Source organism: Oncorhynchus gorbuscha, linkage group LG26, assembly GCF_021184085.1.
Source record: "Oncorhynchus gorbuscha isolate QuinsamMale2020 ecotype Even-year linkage group LG26, OgorEven_v1.0, whole genome shotgun sequence".
In the NCBI taxonomy this organism is placed as follows: domain Eukaryota; kingdom Metazoa; phylum Chordata; class Actinopteri; order Salmoniformes; family Salmonidae; genus Oncorhynchus; species Oncorhynchus gorbuscha.
This window is the reverse complement of record NC_060198.1, coordinates 16130721-16146037: the sequence shown is the minus strand read 5'-3', so window position 1 is coordinate 16146037 and position 15317 is coordinate 16130721. Positions and strand designations below refer to the sequence as shown.

The following is a 15317-nucleotide window of genomic DNA, read 5'->3' as shown; positions in this document are numbered from 1 at the left end:
TAAAAAAAAAAGAATCTGTGACCTCAAATCACAAATCAAATCCAGCACCAACTATGGGAAGTTGGAGTTTAACAGGCAAATATTCAACATAATTTAGTGCAGAAAATGTGGTAATTTAAGTACAATAACTACAGCCCACTGCCTGCAGCTGCTTCTTCTTGCCTCGTCAGACACGGAGACATCTAGGCGCAGGAGCAGTTAACATAGCATTAGGTGCTTGCCTCTCTTTTCTGCCCAAAATGGGTTTGCTTGTCGAGCTGTGTTGATGCGTGAGCCAGGTGGAGAGTTACTACAGCGCTGAGCAGTATGCAACCATACAGCCGACGCAGGCGTCCACTCGAATATTGTCAGCAGCGTAACTTTTTGGAAAGCTGGGAAACTTATTTTGGCTATGATCTGGCAGAAATTCGCCCATAGATTGATGCAATTCATCGACTGACCAGGGGAACAAGACCACACACAGACCACATGAGAGGAAGTAGTTGTGAATGAATTAATTGCTAGGCAGTAAAATGGGCAGTCACTGCCATCATGGGGCTTTTATTAGCTAATTATTTTATTCTGGGTAGTTACATTTTTTTTTAAAATCTAACCAAACTATTTTTCAAAAACCAACTTCAAAAAGCATGAGTCACTCAGTACTAGTGTGTGTGTTTGTGTGTAGGGAGTGACAAGGGAGAAGGAGAGCAAGCGGGACAGACAAGAAAACAGGAAGTATGTGGCACAAAAGAGATTGTCTAGTCAGTTGTGGGACTACAGCAGGAAACGGTTTGCCCATATCTCTCTGTCCTTTAAATGAATGAGAGGACAGAACTAGCTCAGTTGGTAGAGCATGGCGCTTGTAACGCCAGGGTAGTGGGTTCGATCCCCGGGACCACCCATACGTAGAATGTATGCACACATGACTGTAAGTCGCTTTGGATAAAAGCGTCTGCTAAATGGCATATATTATTATATTATTATTTATAACTATTTCAGAAAGGCAAAGGACACATAGCACTTAGAAAGCTCATACATCATATCCATAAGTAGACCCAGGTCACTTCAAAATAACCAAATAAGTCTTCAACTATTATTGTACTTAAAAAAAGGGGCCATCCAGGATTGGTACACAGTAAATCAAGGAGACTTGAAATCAGTGTTAAAATAACTCTACTTGAGTTATCTTAACTGGCAGAGTGATACGCTCTCTGGAGTTAGTTGGGACAGAGTACTTTTAAATCAATTAAGAGTAACCAGAGAGAGGGAGTTATATCTATGGAATATCCACAAATGTGGGAGGGGCCTCGGTCATATTTCCCAGCATGCTCTGTTGCGGGAAGATTTTTTTTTAATAGTTTATTTTAATATCTGTCATTTTGCATGTACATTGATTGTTTACGATCATGTTTTTTAACTTTCTGCTCGGACAGGCTTTCTGAATGCAAGTCCTGAGTGAAATTGCTGGAAATCTTCCCTTGAGTTGGATTACAACAGGGATTGGATATCACTTTGCTAGTTACCATAATGTGACACATTAAGATGTTGCAAATAAGGCATCGCCCTTACACTTCAGTAGTAGTAGTAAACTGATAGAGAAATGTACACTGGTGGAGTTCTGTGTTTTGAATTTAACAAAAGTAAAATTGCAAGAGTCACACTTAAAGTCACACTTTAAAAAAAAGAGTAATCAACTCTGAGTTGGATTTTACTCTATTAGATTAATACATTATAATGAAAAACAGCCTGGCATCAAAGACGTAACATAGTAAATGTAAAGCGGAGACACATTAGTATACGTTACATGTGGTACGATTACAAAAAGACAGATGGCTACTTAAAACCCTTTACACACGTGAGAATATGCCTATTTGGATAGGGCGTAATTAAAATGTTTCTTACTGAAGAAATATGAAAAGCAAATATATATATATAAGCAATTGAAAGGGAACATTTTGGATATTATGGGGAAATGATTAGGTCAAAATTGAGGACACAGCAGTTCACCTGTTGTTGCAGTGTTAATTGTAAGTCCATTTTACATTCCCTGTACTTGTTGAAATTAAATCTGAAAATACTCCGGATACATTCAGTAACAAAATATTATTTGTGGAAAATGTGGGGTAGATGCAACACATTACAAAACAATGACAAGGGTTTGAGTGAGAGGACTAACTGTGGCCACAAACCTCTCCGAATTGTGCACAGTTCCTAAGTCATTTCGATGCAGTTTTATGACTCAAAGAAGAGTCTTCAACTATAAAGTTTTTTTTTTTTTTGGGGGGGGGTGTTTCTCCTAGCTGTGCCAGTGAGGAACTAGAGAAAGGACACTTGTAGTTGCTTGGTTTCGCACACAACCCTGCATCCCCCATCAGAATTACTGTTGTGATGGTTACTGTACAGTCACTGTATTCCAATTTAGGCGCTTATCAGTGCCAAAATCTGGTATTTTCAACCTATGGAGGGTACGAGTGTAAAGGGCTACAGGTAGACACAGTGATATGACCTAGGTGCACAAAGTCAACAGCATAGTGGGTTAATTTCCGCAATAACCTAAGAGCATTGAAGAGCAAGACTAAACTCCCTCACTGTTTTAGTCCCATACATGCGCAGCTACTGTGTGGGAGCAAAGTCTTGCATCTCACTTATCGCAACATCTTCGGATCTGCTCTTGGCAATGTCATTTCACAGAGTCTACCTTTAAGCCAAATATGAAAGGTTGGTCGGAGGGGATGGGTGGGCGTATATCGCAAAAGTCAAGCTACCCCAAAGGTTGCATGTTTGAATCACATCACAGACAACTTCAGCTAATTAGCAACTAATTACTACTTTTTAGCTACTTTGCAACTGCAGAGAGTTGCAAAGTACACTGCTCAAAAAAATAAGGGAACACTAAAATAACACATCCTAGATTTGAATGAATGAAATATTCTTATTCAATACTTTTTTCTTTACATAGTTGAATGTGCTGACAACAAAATCACACAAAAATGATCAATGGAAATCAAATTTAATCAACCCATGGAGGTCTGGATTTGGAGTGACACTCAAAATTAAAGTGGAAAACCACACTACAGGCTGATCCAACTGATGTAATGTCCTTAAAACAAGTCAAAATGAGGTTCAGTAGTGTGTGTGGCCTCCACGTGCCTGTATGACCTCCCTACAACGCCTGGGCATGCTCCTGATGAGGTGCCGGATGGTCTCCTGAGGGATCTCCTCCCAGGCCTGGACTAAAGCATCCGCCAACTCCTGGACAGTCTGTGGTGCAACGTGGCGTTGGTGGATGGAGCGAGACATGATGTCCCAGATGTGCTCAATTGGATTCAGGTCTGGGGTACGGGCGGGCCAGTCCGTAGCATCAATGTCTTCCTCTTGCAGGAACTGCTGACACACTCCAGCCACATGAGGTCTAGCATTGTCTTGCATTAGGAGGAACCCAGGGCCAACCGCACCAGCATATGGTCTCACAAGGGGTCTGAGGATCTCATCTCGGTACCTAATGGCAGTCAGGCTACCTCTGACAAGCACATGGAGGGCTGTGCGGTCCCCCAAAGAAATGCCACCCCACACCATGACTGACCCACTGCCAAACCGGTCATGCTGGAGGATGTTGCAGGCAGCAGAACGTTCTCCACGGCGTCTCCAGACTCTGTCACATGCTCAGTGTAAACCTGCTTTCATCTGTGAAGAGCACAGGGCGCCAGTGGCGAATTTGCCAATCTTGGTGTTCTCTGACAAATGCCAAACATCCTGCACGGTGTTGGGCTGTAAGCACAACCCCCACCTGTGGACGTCGGGCCCTCATTACCACCCTCATGGAGTCTGTTTCTGACCGTTTGAGCAGACATGCAATTTTGTGGCCTGATGGAGGTAATTTTGCAGGGCTCTGGCAGTGCTCCTCCTGCTCCTCCTTGCACAAATGCGGAGGTAGCGGTCCTGCTTCTGGGTTGTTGCCCTCCTACGGCCTCCTCCACGTCTCCTGATGTACTGGCCTGTCTCCTGGTAGCGCCTCCATGCTCTGGACACTACGCTGACAGACACAGCAAACCTTGTTGCCACAGCTCGCATTGATGTCCCATCCTGGATGAGCTACACTACCTGAGCCGCTTGTGTGGGTTGTAGACTCCTTCTCATGCTACCACTAGAGTGAAAGCACCGCCAGCATTCAAAAGTGACCAAAACATCAGCCAGGAAGCATAGGAACTGAGAAGTGGTCTGTGGTTACCACCTGCAGAACCACTCCTTTATTGGGGGTATCTTGCTAATTGCCTATAATTTCCACCTGTTATCTATTCCATTTGCACAACAGCATGTGAAATGTATTGTCAATCAGTGTTGCTTCCTAAGTGGACAGTTTGATTTCACAGAAGTGTGATTGACTTGGAGTTACATTGTGTTGTTTAAGTGTTCCCTTTATTTTTTTGAGCAGTGTAGTTGATCAAATTACACAAGATTAGACTGATCGAAGGAGTGACCTCAAACCACAATTTGGTTTTCGTAGAAAAGTCACTGCCAAGAAATGCTTATGTTAGCACGACACATAAAAAATAAAAATAAATGTTTTACTCCGCAAAGAGTGTGTTTGAATTTGCCTCTTTGCTTGACATCATGGTAAAATCAAAAGAATTCAGCCAAGACCCAATAAAAAAAATTGTAGACCTCCACAAGTCTGGTTCATCCTTGGGAGCAATTTCCAAACGCCTGAAGGTACCACGTTCATCTGAACAAACAATCGTACACAAGTATAAACACCATGGGACCACACAGCCGTCATACCACACAGGAAGGAGACGCAGTCGGTCTCCTAGAGAGGAACATACATTGGTGCGAAAAGTACAAATCAATCCCAGAACAGCAGCCAAGGACCTTGTGAGGATCCTTGTGAAGTAGTAGGACCATGTGAAGATGCTGGAGGAAACAGGTGCAAAAAGTGGTGGAGGTCTGGATCAAAAGTGGTGATCCTAACTGACCTAATGCAGAGTATTTTTACTAGGATTAAATGTCAGGAATGATGAAAAACTGAGTTTAAATGTATTTGGCTAAGGTGTATGTAAACTTCCGACTTCAACACTATGTGCATGTATGTCTCAGTATGGGGAAATGCCTGATGGGGAAATAATGACCATATGAGCAGATGGACCATGATAAGGCCCAGTTTTCAGAGGAACCACGTCACCATGTTGGTCCTCCTAGTCCATCAGTGTAAAGGCCTACAGTGAGACGCTCCCAGAAGGCAGCTGACTAACAAGCGCTCCAGAATAGAGGGTGCTTAGTAAGATGCTCCATTGACTGTCATTTGTAGGCATTTAATGTCAAAATTACAGCCTTAAAATAAGCTTGCCAACAGGGAGCCAGTTGAGCAGTACAGTTTTAAAAATGTGACTGCATCGTAGTGTAATGAGTTATAGCGGGAAAGTAGGGGTACTTTATAGTAAGTTTATGACTTCAATTAAATCAGTATTTAAATCAAAAGGAGTGGCTTCGTAAGAAGAATTTCAAGGTCCTGGAGTGGCCTAGCCCGTCTCCAGATCTCAACCCCATAGAAAATCTTTGGAGGGAGTTGAAAGTCTGTGTTGCCCAGCAACAGCCCCAAAATAGCACTGCTCTAGAGGAGATCTGCATGGAGGAATGGGCCAAAATTACCAGCAACCGTTTGTGAAAACCTTGTGAAGACTTACAGAAAACGTTTGATCTCTGTCATTGCCAACAAAGGGTATATAACAAAGTATTGAGAAACTTTTGTTATTGACCAAATACTTATTTTCCACCATAATTTGCAAATAAATTCATTAAAAATCCTACATTGTGATTTTCTGGATTTTCTTTTCTCGTTGTGTCTGTCATAGTTGAAGTGTACCTATGATGAAAATTACAGGCCTCTCATCTTTTTAAGTGGGAGAACTTGCACAATTGGTGGCTGACTAAATACTTTTTTCCCCCACTGTAAGTGACAGTGAAACAAGTCTCCCTGAATGACTTGCAAACCAATAATCCTGAAGGAAGAGGTAGGAAGGAATGGTGATGGGGTTACTGAAGGCACACGGTCATAATAGGCAAGTAATTCTCACAATTCAACAGACAAGAGCCAATGATCAGTAGGACTACACCAGGGCAGTGCGTGTGTGCTCACGCGAGTGTGATGTAACACCTCAGAGCCTACCTGTCAGCGTCTGTCACCAATGCCAAGCGTCCATAATCCCAGGCCACTTTCCGCAATATTGAGAAGACAAATAGAAGCACCTGAAAGCACAGAGGAAAGTAATGCTATATGATTTACATCTTTATTGGTGTTTTTCAGGTGAAGCCGCAAGAACATGTGTATCACTCAAATGTTGAAATGGATTTTATAGCAATGTCACTGCTGTTCTAAAACAATGTTCTAAGAACAGTAAGCACTTACCAGGCTCCAAAATGGACACCCTTGATAAAGATTAACAATAATGACGGGAAAACATGTACAAATACCAAGCAATATTGTACGCTCCAAAAATTGGAAAGATTTCAAAATGTCTTGGGGTTATGACCTTTGACCCTCAAACTTTCTTACTCACATTCATGTAGAGGTGTTCAGAAACATATTCTATTCTTACTTACAATAAAAGTGACTCCAAAATGACAAATGATTTCCCTTTTATTTCTACTGAGCACTAAATAATCTGAAACACAACCAAAACAAAAAAAAGTAACTACTTTATAAATCTAATCTTATTTGTCACATGCTCCAATCCGAATACAACAGGTTACCGTGAAATGCTTACTTTACAAGCCCTTAACTCTTTCTTGAACTGCATTGCTGGTTAAGAAAATAAGTAAAAAAATAAAAAAGTAGCACAAAAATAAAGAGGCGATATACAGAGTCAGTGTGCGGGGGTACAGGTTAGTCGAGGTATTTTGTACATGTAGGTAGGGGTGAAGTGACTATGCATAGATAATAAATAGGGAGTAGCTGCAGTGTAAAAACAAAGGGAGAGGGGGTGTCAATGTAAATAGTCCGGGTGGCCATTTGATTAATTGTTCCGCATTCTTATGGCTTGGGGATAGAAGCTGTTTAGGAGCCTTTTGGTCCGAGATTTAAGATTATTTAGGAGTGTCAACCCTACCTTCTTGAGGAAAAAAAACATTAAATGTTAAACAAAATCTTTGAGTAATTCTATAAAATATAATTTAACATTTTTGGCATACAACATAGCTCAGTATTTGAATGATGTATTTTATACAGTCATTATATTGCTCATCTTTCTCAAGGGTGTCAATCATTTCAGACCCCACTTCAAATGAGGTAAATTTAGTATGATTAGAGGATGACAATAAAAATAAGCAACATTGGTACTTAATTCTAAAGGATAAAAAAAGGTAAAAGTTTTTAAAAAGGCCAGCACTCATTTTACTCAGTTATCAGGTTCCAAAAATGATTAAGTGTTGCATATTTATTTCAAACTTTCCTTACGCTGGCAAATACTGAGTAATGAGTAATGAAATAAATTGACTAAACTATCTAGCCTTTTCATCTGTTCATCATGTTATGATATCATGTCCATGTTAGTATATTTTATTTAACCAGGAATAGACAGACTCTTGAGGTCAGAAACCTGTTTTGGAAAGGGGACCTGCTATATGCTACTTTATGAGCATCAACGTGACATTGTCCTGAGAAACAAAATCCGTGAGAGACAGGGATCTGAGGGCACAGGCACACATTATGAAATTTGTGACCCTGTCATTTGGAATGAAAACGCATTTTGGACACATCTATTTCATAGATGTACAGTTATTGACTTAAATTAGTCTGTCCACAACACTTTTTCCCCCAATCTTCCTCAGTCCAGTGTCAATGTTCTTTTCCCCATCTTAATCTTTTCGATTTATTGGCCAGTCTGAGATATGGATTTTTCTTTGCAACTCTGTCTAGAAGGCCAGCATCCCAGAGTCGCCTCTTCACTGTTGAGTTGAGACTGGTGTTTGCGGGTATTATTTAATGAAGATGCCAGTTGAGGACTTGTGAGGTGTCTTTCTCAAACTAGACACTAATGTACTTGTCCTCTTGCTCAGTTATGCACCGGGACCTCCCACTCTATTCTGGTTAGGGCCATTTTGCGCTTTTCTGTGAAGGGAGTAGTACACAGCGTTGTACGAGATCTTCAGTTTCTCACATGGAATATCCTTCATTTCTCAGAACAAGAAGAGACTGATGAGTTTCAGAAGAAAGTGCTTTGTTTCTGGCCATTTTGTGCCTGTCATCAAACCCACAAATGCTGATGCTCCAGATACACAACTAGTTTAAAGGCCAGGTGTGTTGCTTCTTCAAATCAGAACAGTTTTCAACTGTGCTAACATAATTGCAAAAAGGTTTTCTAATGATCAATTAGCCTTTTAAAATCATAAACTTGGATAAGCTAACACAACATGCCATTGGAATACAGGAGTGATGGTTTCTGATAATAGGCCTCTATGCATATGTAGATATTCCATTTTTTATTTATGAAATCAGCTGTTTCCAGCTACAGTCATATACAACATTAATGCCTACACTGTACTTCTGATCAATTTGATGTGATTTTAAAGGACAAAAAAAATATCCTTGTTTTAAAACTTTTGAACTGTACTTTAGATTTTTGGTTTTTGTTTTCCTCAGCAGATAACCATATCTTTCAAATTATGTGCAAGTTACTAAGTTGTTTTGACAAATATATAGAATATTTAACAAAATCTCCCTGTGTTTTAATGTGCAGGATGTTGAAAGACAATCGCAACAAATATGACCGGTACGGCTACATAAAGTGCATAGTACACTAATGAGGGTTGGGGTCATTCCATTCAATTCAATTCAGTCAGTGGCATGAGATACTTATAAAATAATTGAATTGGAATGAAAATAAAATGTATGTTATATTTTTTAAGTTAAAGTTATATTTGCTTTTTGAATTGACTGGAAGTTAACACTGCTTGAGACACCTTGACATTTTGGAGACAGAATTTTTTTTTGCTGGAGACAAGGAGACAATGAGACAAGGTCTCCAAAACGGCAAGGTGTCTCAAGCAGTGTTAACTTCCAGTCAATTCAAAAATGAATAAATACAGTATAATGACAAAGCAAGAAGTTTTTTTAGAAATGTTTGCTAACCTAAAATAATAACTGAAACATTACATTTACATAATTATTCAGACACTTTACTCAGTACTTTGTTGAAGAACATTTGGCAGTGATTAGTCTTCTTGGGTAGGAAGCTACAAGCTTGGCACACCTGTATTTAGGGAGTTCTCCCATTTTTCTCTGAAGATCCTCTCATGTTCGGTCAGGTTAGATTGGGAACGCTGCTGCACAGCCATTTGCAGGTCTCCCCAGAGATGTTCGATCAGGTTCAAGATGGGACATTGAGACTTGTCCCAAAGCCACGCCTGCATTGTCTGTGTGTTTAGGGTCATTGTCCTGTTGAAAGGAGAACCTTTACCCCAGTCTGAGGTACGGAGCGCTCTAGAGCAGGTTTTCATCAAGGATCTTTCTGTATGTTGCTCCGTTCATCTTTTCCTCGATCATGACTAGTCTTCCAGTCCCTGCCACTGAAAAACATCACCACAGCCTGATGCTGCCACCACCATGCTTCACTGTTGGGATGGTGCCAGGTTTCTTCTAGGAGGGACGCTTGGCATTCAGGCCAAAGAGTTCAATCTTGCTTTCATCAGACCAGAGAATCTTGTTTCTCATGATCCGAGAGTCTTTAGGTGCCTTTTGTCAAACTCAAAGCGGTCTATCATGTGCCTTTTCCTGAGCAGTGGCTTCCGTCTGGCCACTCTACCATAAAGGCCTGATTGGTGGAGTGCTGCAGAGATGGTTGTCCTTCTGGAAGATTCTCCCATCTCCACAGAGGAACTTCAGAGCTCTGTCAGAGTGACCATCGGGTTCTTGGTCACCTTCCTGACCAAGGCCCTTCTCCTACAAATGCTCAGTTTGTATGGGTGGCCAGCTCTAGGAAGAGTCTTGGTGGTTCCAAACTTTTTCCATTTAAGAATGATGGAGGCCACTGTGTTCTTGGGAACCTTCAATATTGCAGACTCTTTTTGGTACCGTTCCCCAGATCTGTGCCCCAATCCTGTCTCGGAGCTCTAAGGACAATTCTTTCGACCTCATGGCTTGGTTTATGCTCTGACATGCACTGTCAACTGTGGGGATCTTATATATACAGGTATGTGCGGGCCTTTCCAAATCATGCCCAATCAATTTTATTTACCATAGATGGACTCAAGTTGTAGAAACATCTCAAGGATGATCAATGGAAACAGGATGCACCGGAGCTCAATTTGTCAATTTGAGTCTCATAGCAAAGGGTCTGAATACTTCTGTAAATATATATATATTAGATATATATTCATTTGCAAAGAATTCTAAAAACCTGTTTTCGCTTTGTCATTATGGGGTATTGTGTGTAGATTGCTGAATAATTTGAAAAAAAAACAATTTTAGAGTAAGGCCGTAATGTAACAAAATGTGGAAATGTCAAGTGGTCTGAATACTTTCAGAAGGCACACGCACATGCGCGCGGTGGCAGGGTAGCCTAGTGGCTAGAGCATTGGATTAGTAACCGGAAGGTTGCAAGTTCAAACCCCCGAGCTGATAAGGTACAAATCTGTCGTTCTGCCCCTGAACAGGCAATTAACCCACTGTTCCTAGGTCGTCATTGAAAATAAGAATTTGTTCTTAACTGACTTGCCTAGTTAAATAAAGGTAACATACATACATATACTGTATACCTATGTGATTGTTGTAGGTTAGCATAAAGTCACTAGGACACATTTTCTCAAATATGGACCTTCAGGTTAGAATTATTGCTGTACACAGACCTGGGATCCCAGGTAAGTAGAATCAGTGACATAAGTCAATAAATTAACTACGGGGGAGAGCAAAAAGATCCTGCAGCACTGGAATGGGGCAAGACTGATCTCTAGGCAGACTCACCAGGAAGCACATGAAGTCCAGCGCAAGGACTGTGGGGACGCCTCCAAAGGGTAGGCCCTGAAGCACGGTGCTGCGGATTCGGGCTGAGTAACAGTAGTCCTTGGATTCATTGTTGGGAGAGCAGTTCTCCTGGCCTGCAATGCAGGCCCGGACACCACCCGGCCATATCCCCATGGTCACGATCAGGTGAAGACCCACAGGATCAGCACTCTGAGCAAGCTCACAGCCGCATCTTCCGGGGAACCTATTGTGGAAGGAAGGAGGGAAAAGGAGGGTGAAACCACCCATTTCAGATATCTAGATAAACCACATAGAAATCTGAAAATATCTGAAAACCTCAGATCTTTGTAAATTACTGTTTCTAAAACTAGAACATGTTGTGAACACAATTCAATAAATAGAGCAAGTGCTATGCCGCTAAGGACCATTTCACAAAGCAGAATAAGCTTGTTAAGGGCACTTCACAGTAACAGAATTGTCACTTTACAAGTACGAGTTCATCACAACTTACATGAGGGTTGGTTTGGATTACAATTACATCAACATGCATGCCCCCTTTTTGCCCATTAACATGTGGTGGCAAAGCCTAGGGAGAATTGCGACTACTCTTGCTCAACTGAAAATGTAACCCATCTCATCACAATTGAAGTCACTCCAAAAAAAGTTATGAGGCAGGGTGGTGTTTTACATCAAATTTCTCTGCAATTGACCCGTGTTATATTTAGCTCCACTCACCCCTTATGCACTCATGGGGCGGCAGGGTAGCCTAGTGGTTAGAGTGTTGGACTAGTAACCGAAAGGTTGCAAGTTCAAATCTCCAAGCTGCCAAGGAACAAATCTGTCGTTCTGCCCCCGAACAGGCAGTTGTTCCTAGGACGTCATTGAAAATAAGAATTTATTCTTAACTGACTTGCATAGTTAAATAAAGGTAAAAATAAATCAAATGGTGAATTTCGGAGCGGTAAAATTCTTAAATTCTTAACCACTACTAAAAACTCAAGTTTAAAAAAGGTGCATATTGAGAAATAAATCAAATGGGAATGGGCAGCTTTTAACAAAACCCATTAAAACTGCTGTTTTCCCCACTATTGCGCTCATAATTGAATGCGCCTCGAGAGGAATATTTCCCTTGCATTGAACACAAAACAAGCAGACTAGGTAAATGGATAAACTATTCTACTATGGGATAGTCTGGCTTTTCTATTAATTACTTGTTTTGTTTGCAGAGCAAAATTAAAAATGTGGACTGTTTGACCATCTTCAAAACACACCGCAGATATTCTTCCGACGTTGCGGCAATGATTTTGCCTTGGCACGTAGCCACAAACTAGTCTAAAGAAGGCCAGTTTTATTGCTTCCTTAGAACAATTTTCAGCTGTGCTAACATAATTGCAACAGGGTTTTCTAATGAACAATTAGCCTTTTAAAATGCTAAACTTGGATTAGCTAACACAACATGCCATTGGAACACAGGAGTGATGGTTGTTGATAATGGGCTTCTTTACACCCATGTAGATATTCCAGATACAATAGTTATTTACAACATTAACAATGTCTACACTGTATTTCTGATCAATTTGATGTTATTTTAAAATGGTCAACAACAACAAAAAAAAAAATCAAAAACAAGCACATTTCTAAGTGACTCCAAACTTTTGAACGGTAGTGTACATACATACAAATCCCCAAATCCTCGTTCTGCCCCTGAACAGGCAGTTAACCCACTGTTCCTAGGCCGTCATTGAAAATAAAAATGTGTTCTTAACTGACTTGCCTAGTTAAATAAAGTTTAAAAAATATATATACACATATCTACTGCAGCCCTCATCGTCCACATACAACACCCGTTCTGCCAGTCACACAAAGCACACACATCCCTGGGTCGCTTGTCTTTTCAGTTCACTGCAGCTAGCAACTTAAATGAGCTGCAAACACTCAAACTGGACGGTTCTCAATTTCTTCATTCAAAGACTCAATCATGGACAATCCTACTGACAGTTGTGGCTGCTTTGTATGATGTATTGTTGTCTCTACCTTCTTGCCCTTTGTGCTGAGTCTAATAATGTTGTTACCATGCTGTGTTGTCATGTGTTGCCGCCATGCATTTGTTGTCTCTATGTAGTGTTGTCTCTGTATGTAGTGTTGTCTCTATGTAGTGTTGTCTCTATGTAGTGTTGTCTCTATGTAGTGTTGTCTCTATGTAGTGTTGTCTCTATGTAGTGTTGTCTCTATGTAGTGTTGTCTCTATGTAGTGTTGTCTCTATGTAGTGTTGTCTCTATGTAGTGTTGTCTCTCGTGATGTCTTGTCCTATATATTTTATTTTATTTATGTTTAATCCCAGCCCCGTTCCCGCAGGAGGCGTTTTGGTAGGCCGTCATTGTAAATACGAATTTGTTCTTAACTGACTTGCCTAGTTAAATAAATAAAAATACATTTTAAAAAACTCAACTAGCCTATGGGCGTGACAGGCCCAGATCAAATTCTGCATGATTGCTGCGTCAACATTTTTTAAACACGTGAACCCTCACAGTAGTCTATATTGTATGTAGGTCTTTAACTTCAGGCCATATGACAAAACAAATTCAATGAAGACGCAGCGTCTTTTACCTGGCAATCCAATTTGATGTTCCGTTTGAGTCTTCTCTTTCTCCAATGGCAATACCCCAAACGCAATAGGCTAAATATATCGTTCCAACTCCACCACCAAGGTGACGAGGTCTAAAAACCAAGCAATCAGCCTCACGAGAGTAAGCTACTGAGAAGTGTCAGAAACATATTTGAAATCCATTATGGCCTTTTTGTTGCAAAAGTTTAAAAAGCGGCGAATTGCTTCACAGTCCCATTGAACGACACCGAAAATGGATGCGGACGCTCCGGGAATAATTACAGGCAATTGGAAGCCCGACATATTCCATTATAAGCCTCTCTTCCAAAAACAAACACGAGGTGGCGACAAATTAACACTTCCGTTTGGTTTTCAAAATAAAAGTCCCCTTATCCAACAACACATGCAAAGTCATTTTGCAAACTGTGACTTTCAGTGTCCACAGGCATTTTGTAAAGTGTTATTTTATTTATTTCCTATTAGTTACACCTCATTGGAATCATTGGAACACATCTGTTTTATTTACAACCCATTGCACTGCCAAAAAAGGCCTATATCAATAGTGCAAGGGGTGACACTTTCAGGCTGAGATGTGAGTTTCACAGATCCCCATCTGCTACGTATGCACAGATATACTGATCTATCAGTAACCACAACCAAATAATAAAATTAAGACTAATGTAAATTAACCACTATGATCATTTTTACACTCATCCATATTAGGCTACCAGAAGACTGCTGTTTTTGAACATTAATGTAGCAAATTCAAGGGTAAGCCCAATTCGGGACTTTGACTATTACACCTCTCGATGAGGTCACTAGTTGTTGTACAAAGATCTCTACATGCTTACTGAATGCTACTGCCATCCCTATGTTTCGATGGCCTCACCATCCCACTTCCAGTTCAAACACCAGTGTGGAGAATATGGGGAGTAGCCCGACCAGGACACAAACCCAGGTTACTGCTACTGTAGTAGTCCAAAACTTTAATTGTTACACCAAGAGGTCCGAACTTTCTGATGAGATATTTAATAATTTTTTATGGTGTGTCCCTTTCGGGAAATTTGTCTTGCATCTCAACAAACAACAGCACAGCATCACCAATAAGTGCAATAAATACATACATAAATCACAACCAACTACAGCAGACATGTGGACACAGTTCGGAATTCAGTTCGTCAGTTCTGGTGGGGGGGAGCAGTTATTTATTCAATTGAGATTTACTGGTGGGAATGAATGATTTCTGGGCTCTGGTGGTTTTGTAAAGATCTACTCTGCATCGGCGGCATGATGGTATGAGCTGGTACTCCTGGTTAAGTGGGTGTGTCCGGTCGGTGGCAATTCTCGCTCCTGCCCTTAGTACTCTCTCCAAGAACAGCGTTTCCATGTTCTTGATATTAACAGATTTACTATTTTGTGTATAAATATATATATATTTTTTAATGGATAGCTGATTGTACCAAGCTTGGAAACAGAAAGTGGCAACACTAAGCAAAGGATGTGTAGAATATGGTTGTTATTATTTTATTGACCTGATATTTAATTAATCTCCTCATGAAATACAGTCGTTGTTGTCCCTTTTTGTACATCTGTTCTGTGTTTGCAGTCCAGGAAAGTTTTGAGTCAATTGTAGACTCAGCAACCCTTAAACACTGTTTCCCATGCTTGTTCAATGAACCATAAACAATTAATGAACATGCACCTGTGGAACGGTCGTTAAGACACTAACAACTTACAGAAGATAGGCAATTAAGGTCACAGTTATGAAAACTTAGGAC

At 40.6% G+C, this 15317-nt stretch overlaps 1 protein-coding gene across 3 annotated transcripts in view; it reads right to left on the bottom strand.

Annotated features, from left to right (window-relative positions):
• Positions 1–13855, bottom strand: part of LOC124016153 (CSC1-like protein 2) — a 78738-nt gene extending 64883 nt beyond the window's left edge. For all 3 annotated transcript variants that reach the window (XM_046331689.1, XM_046331688.1, XM_046331690.1), the window contains exons 1-3: positions 13542–13855; positions 10934–11177; positions 6143–6222 (exon numbers count right to left, since the gene is read on the bottom strand). In XM_046331689.1, coding sequence (XP_046187645.1) covers positions 6143–6222; positions 10934–11107 — 254 coding nt within the window. In that variant the 5' untranslated portion in view covers positions 11108–11177; positions 13542–13855. The remainder of the gene's footprint in view (positions 1–6142; positions 6223–10933; positions 11178–13541) is intronic.
• Positions 13856–15317: the final 1462 nt, after the last annotated feature.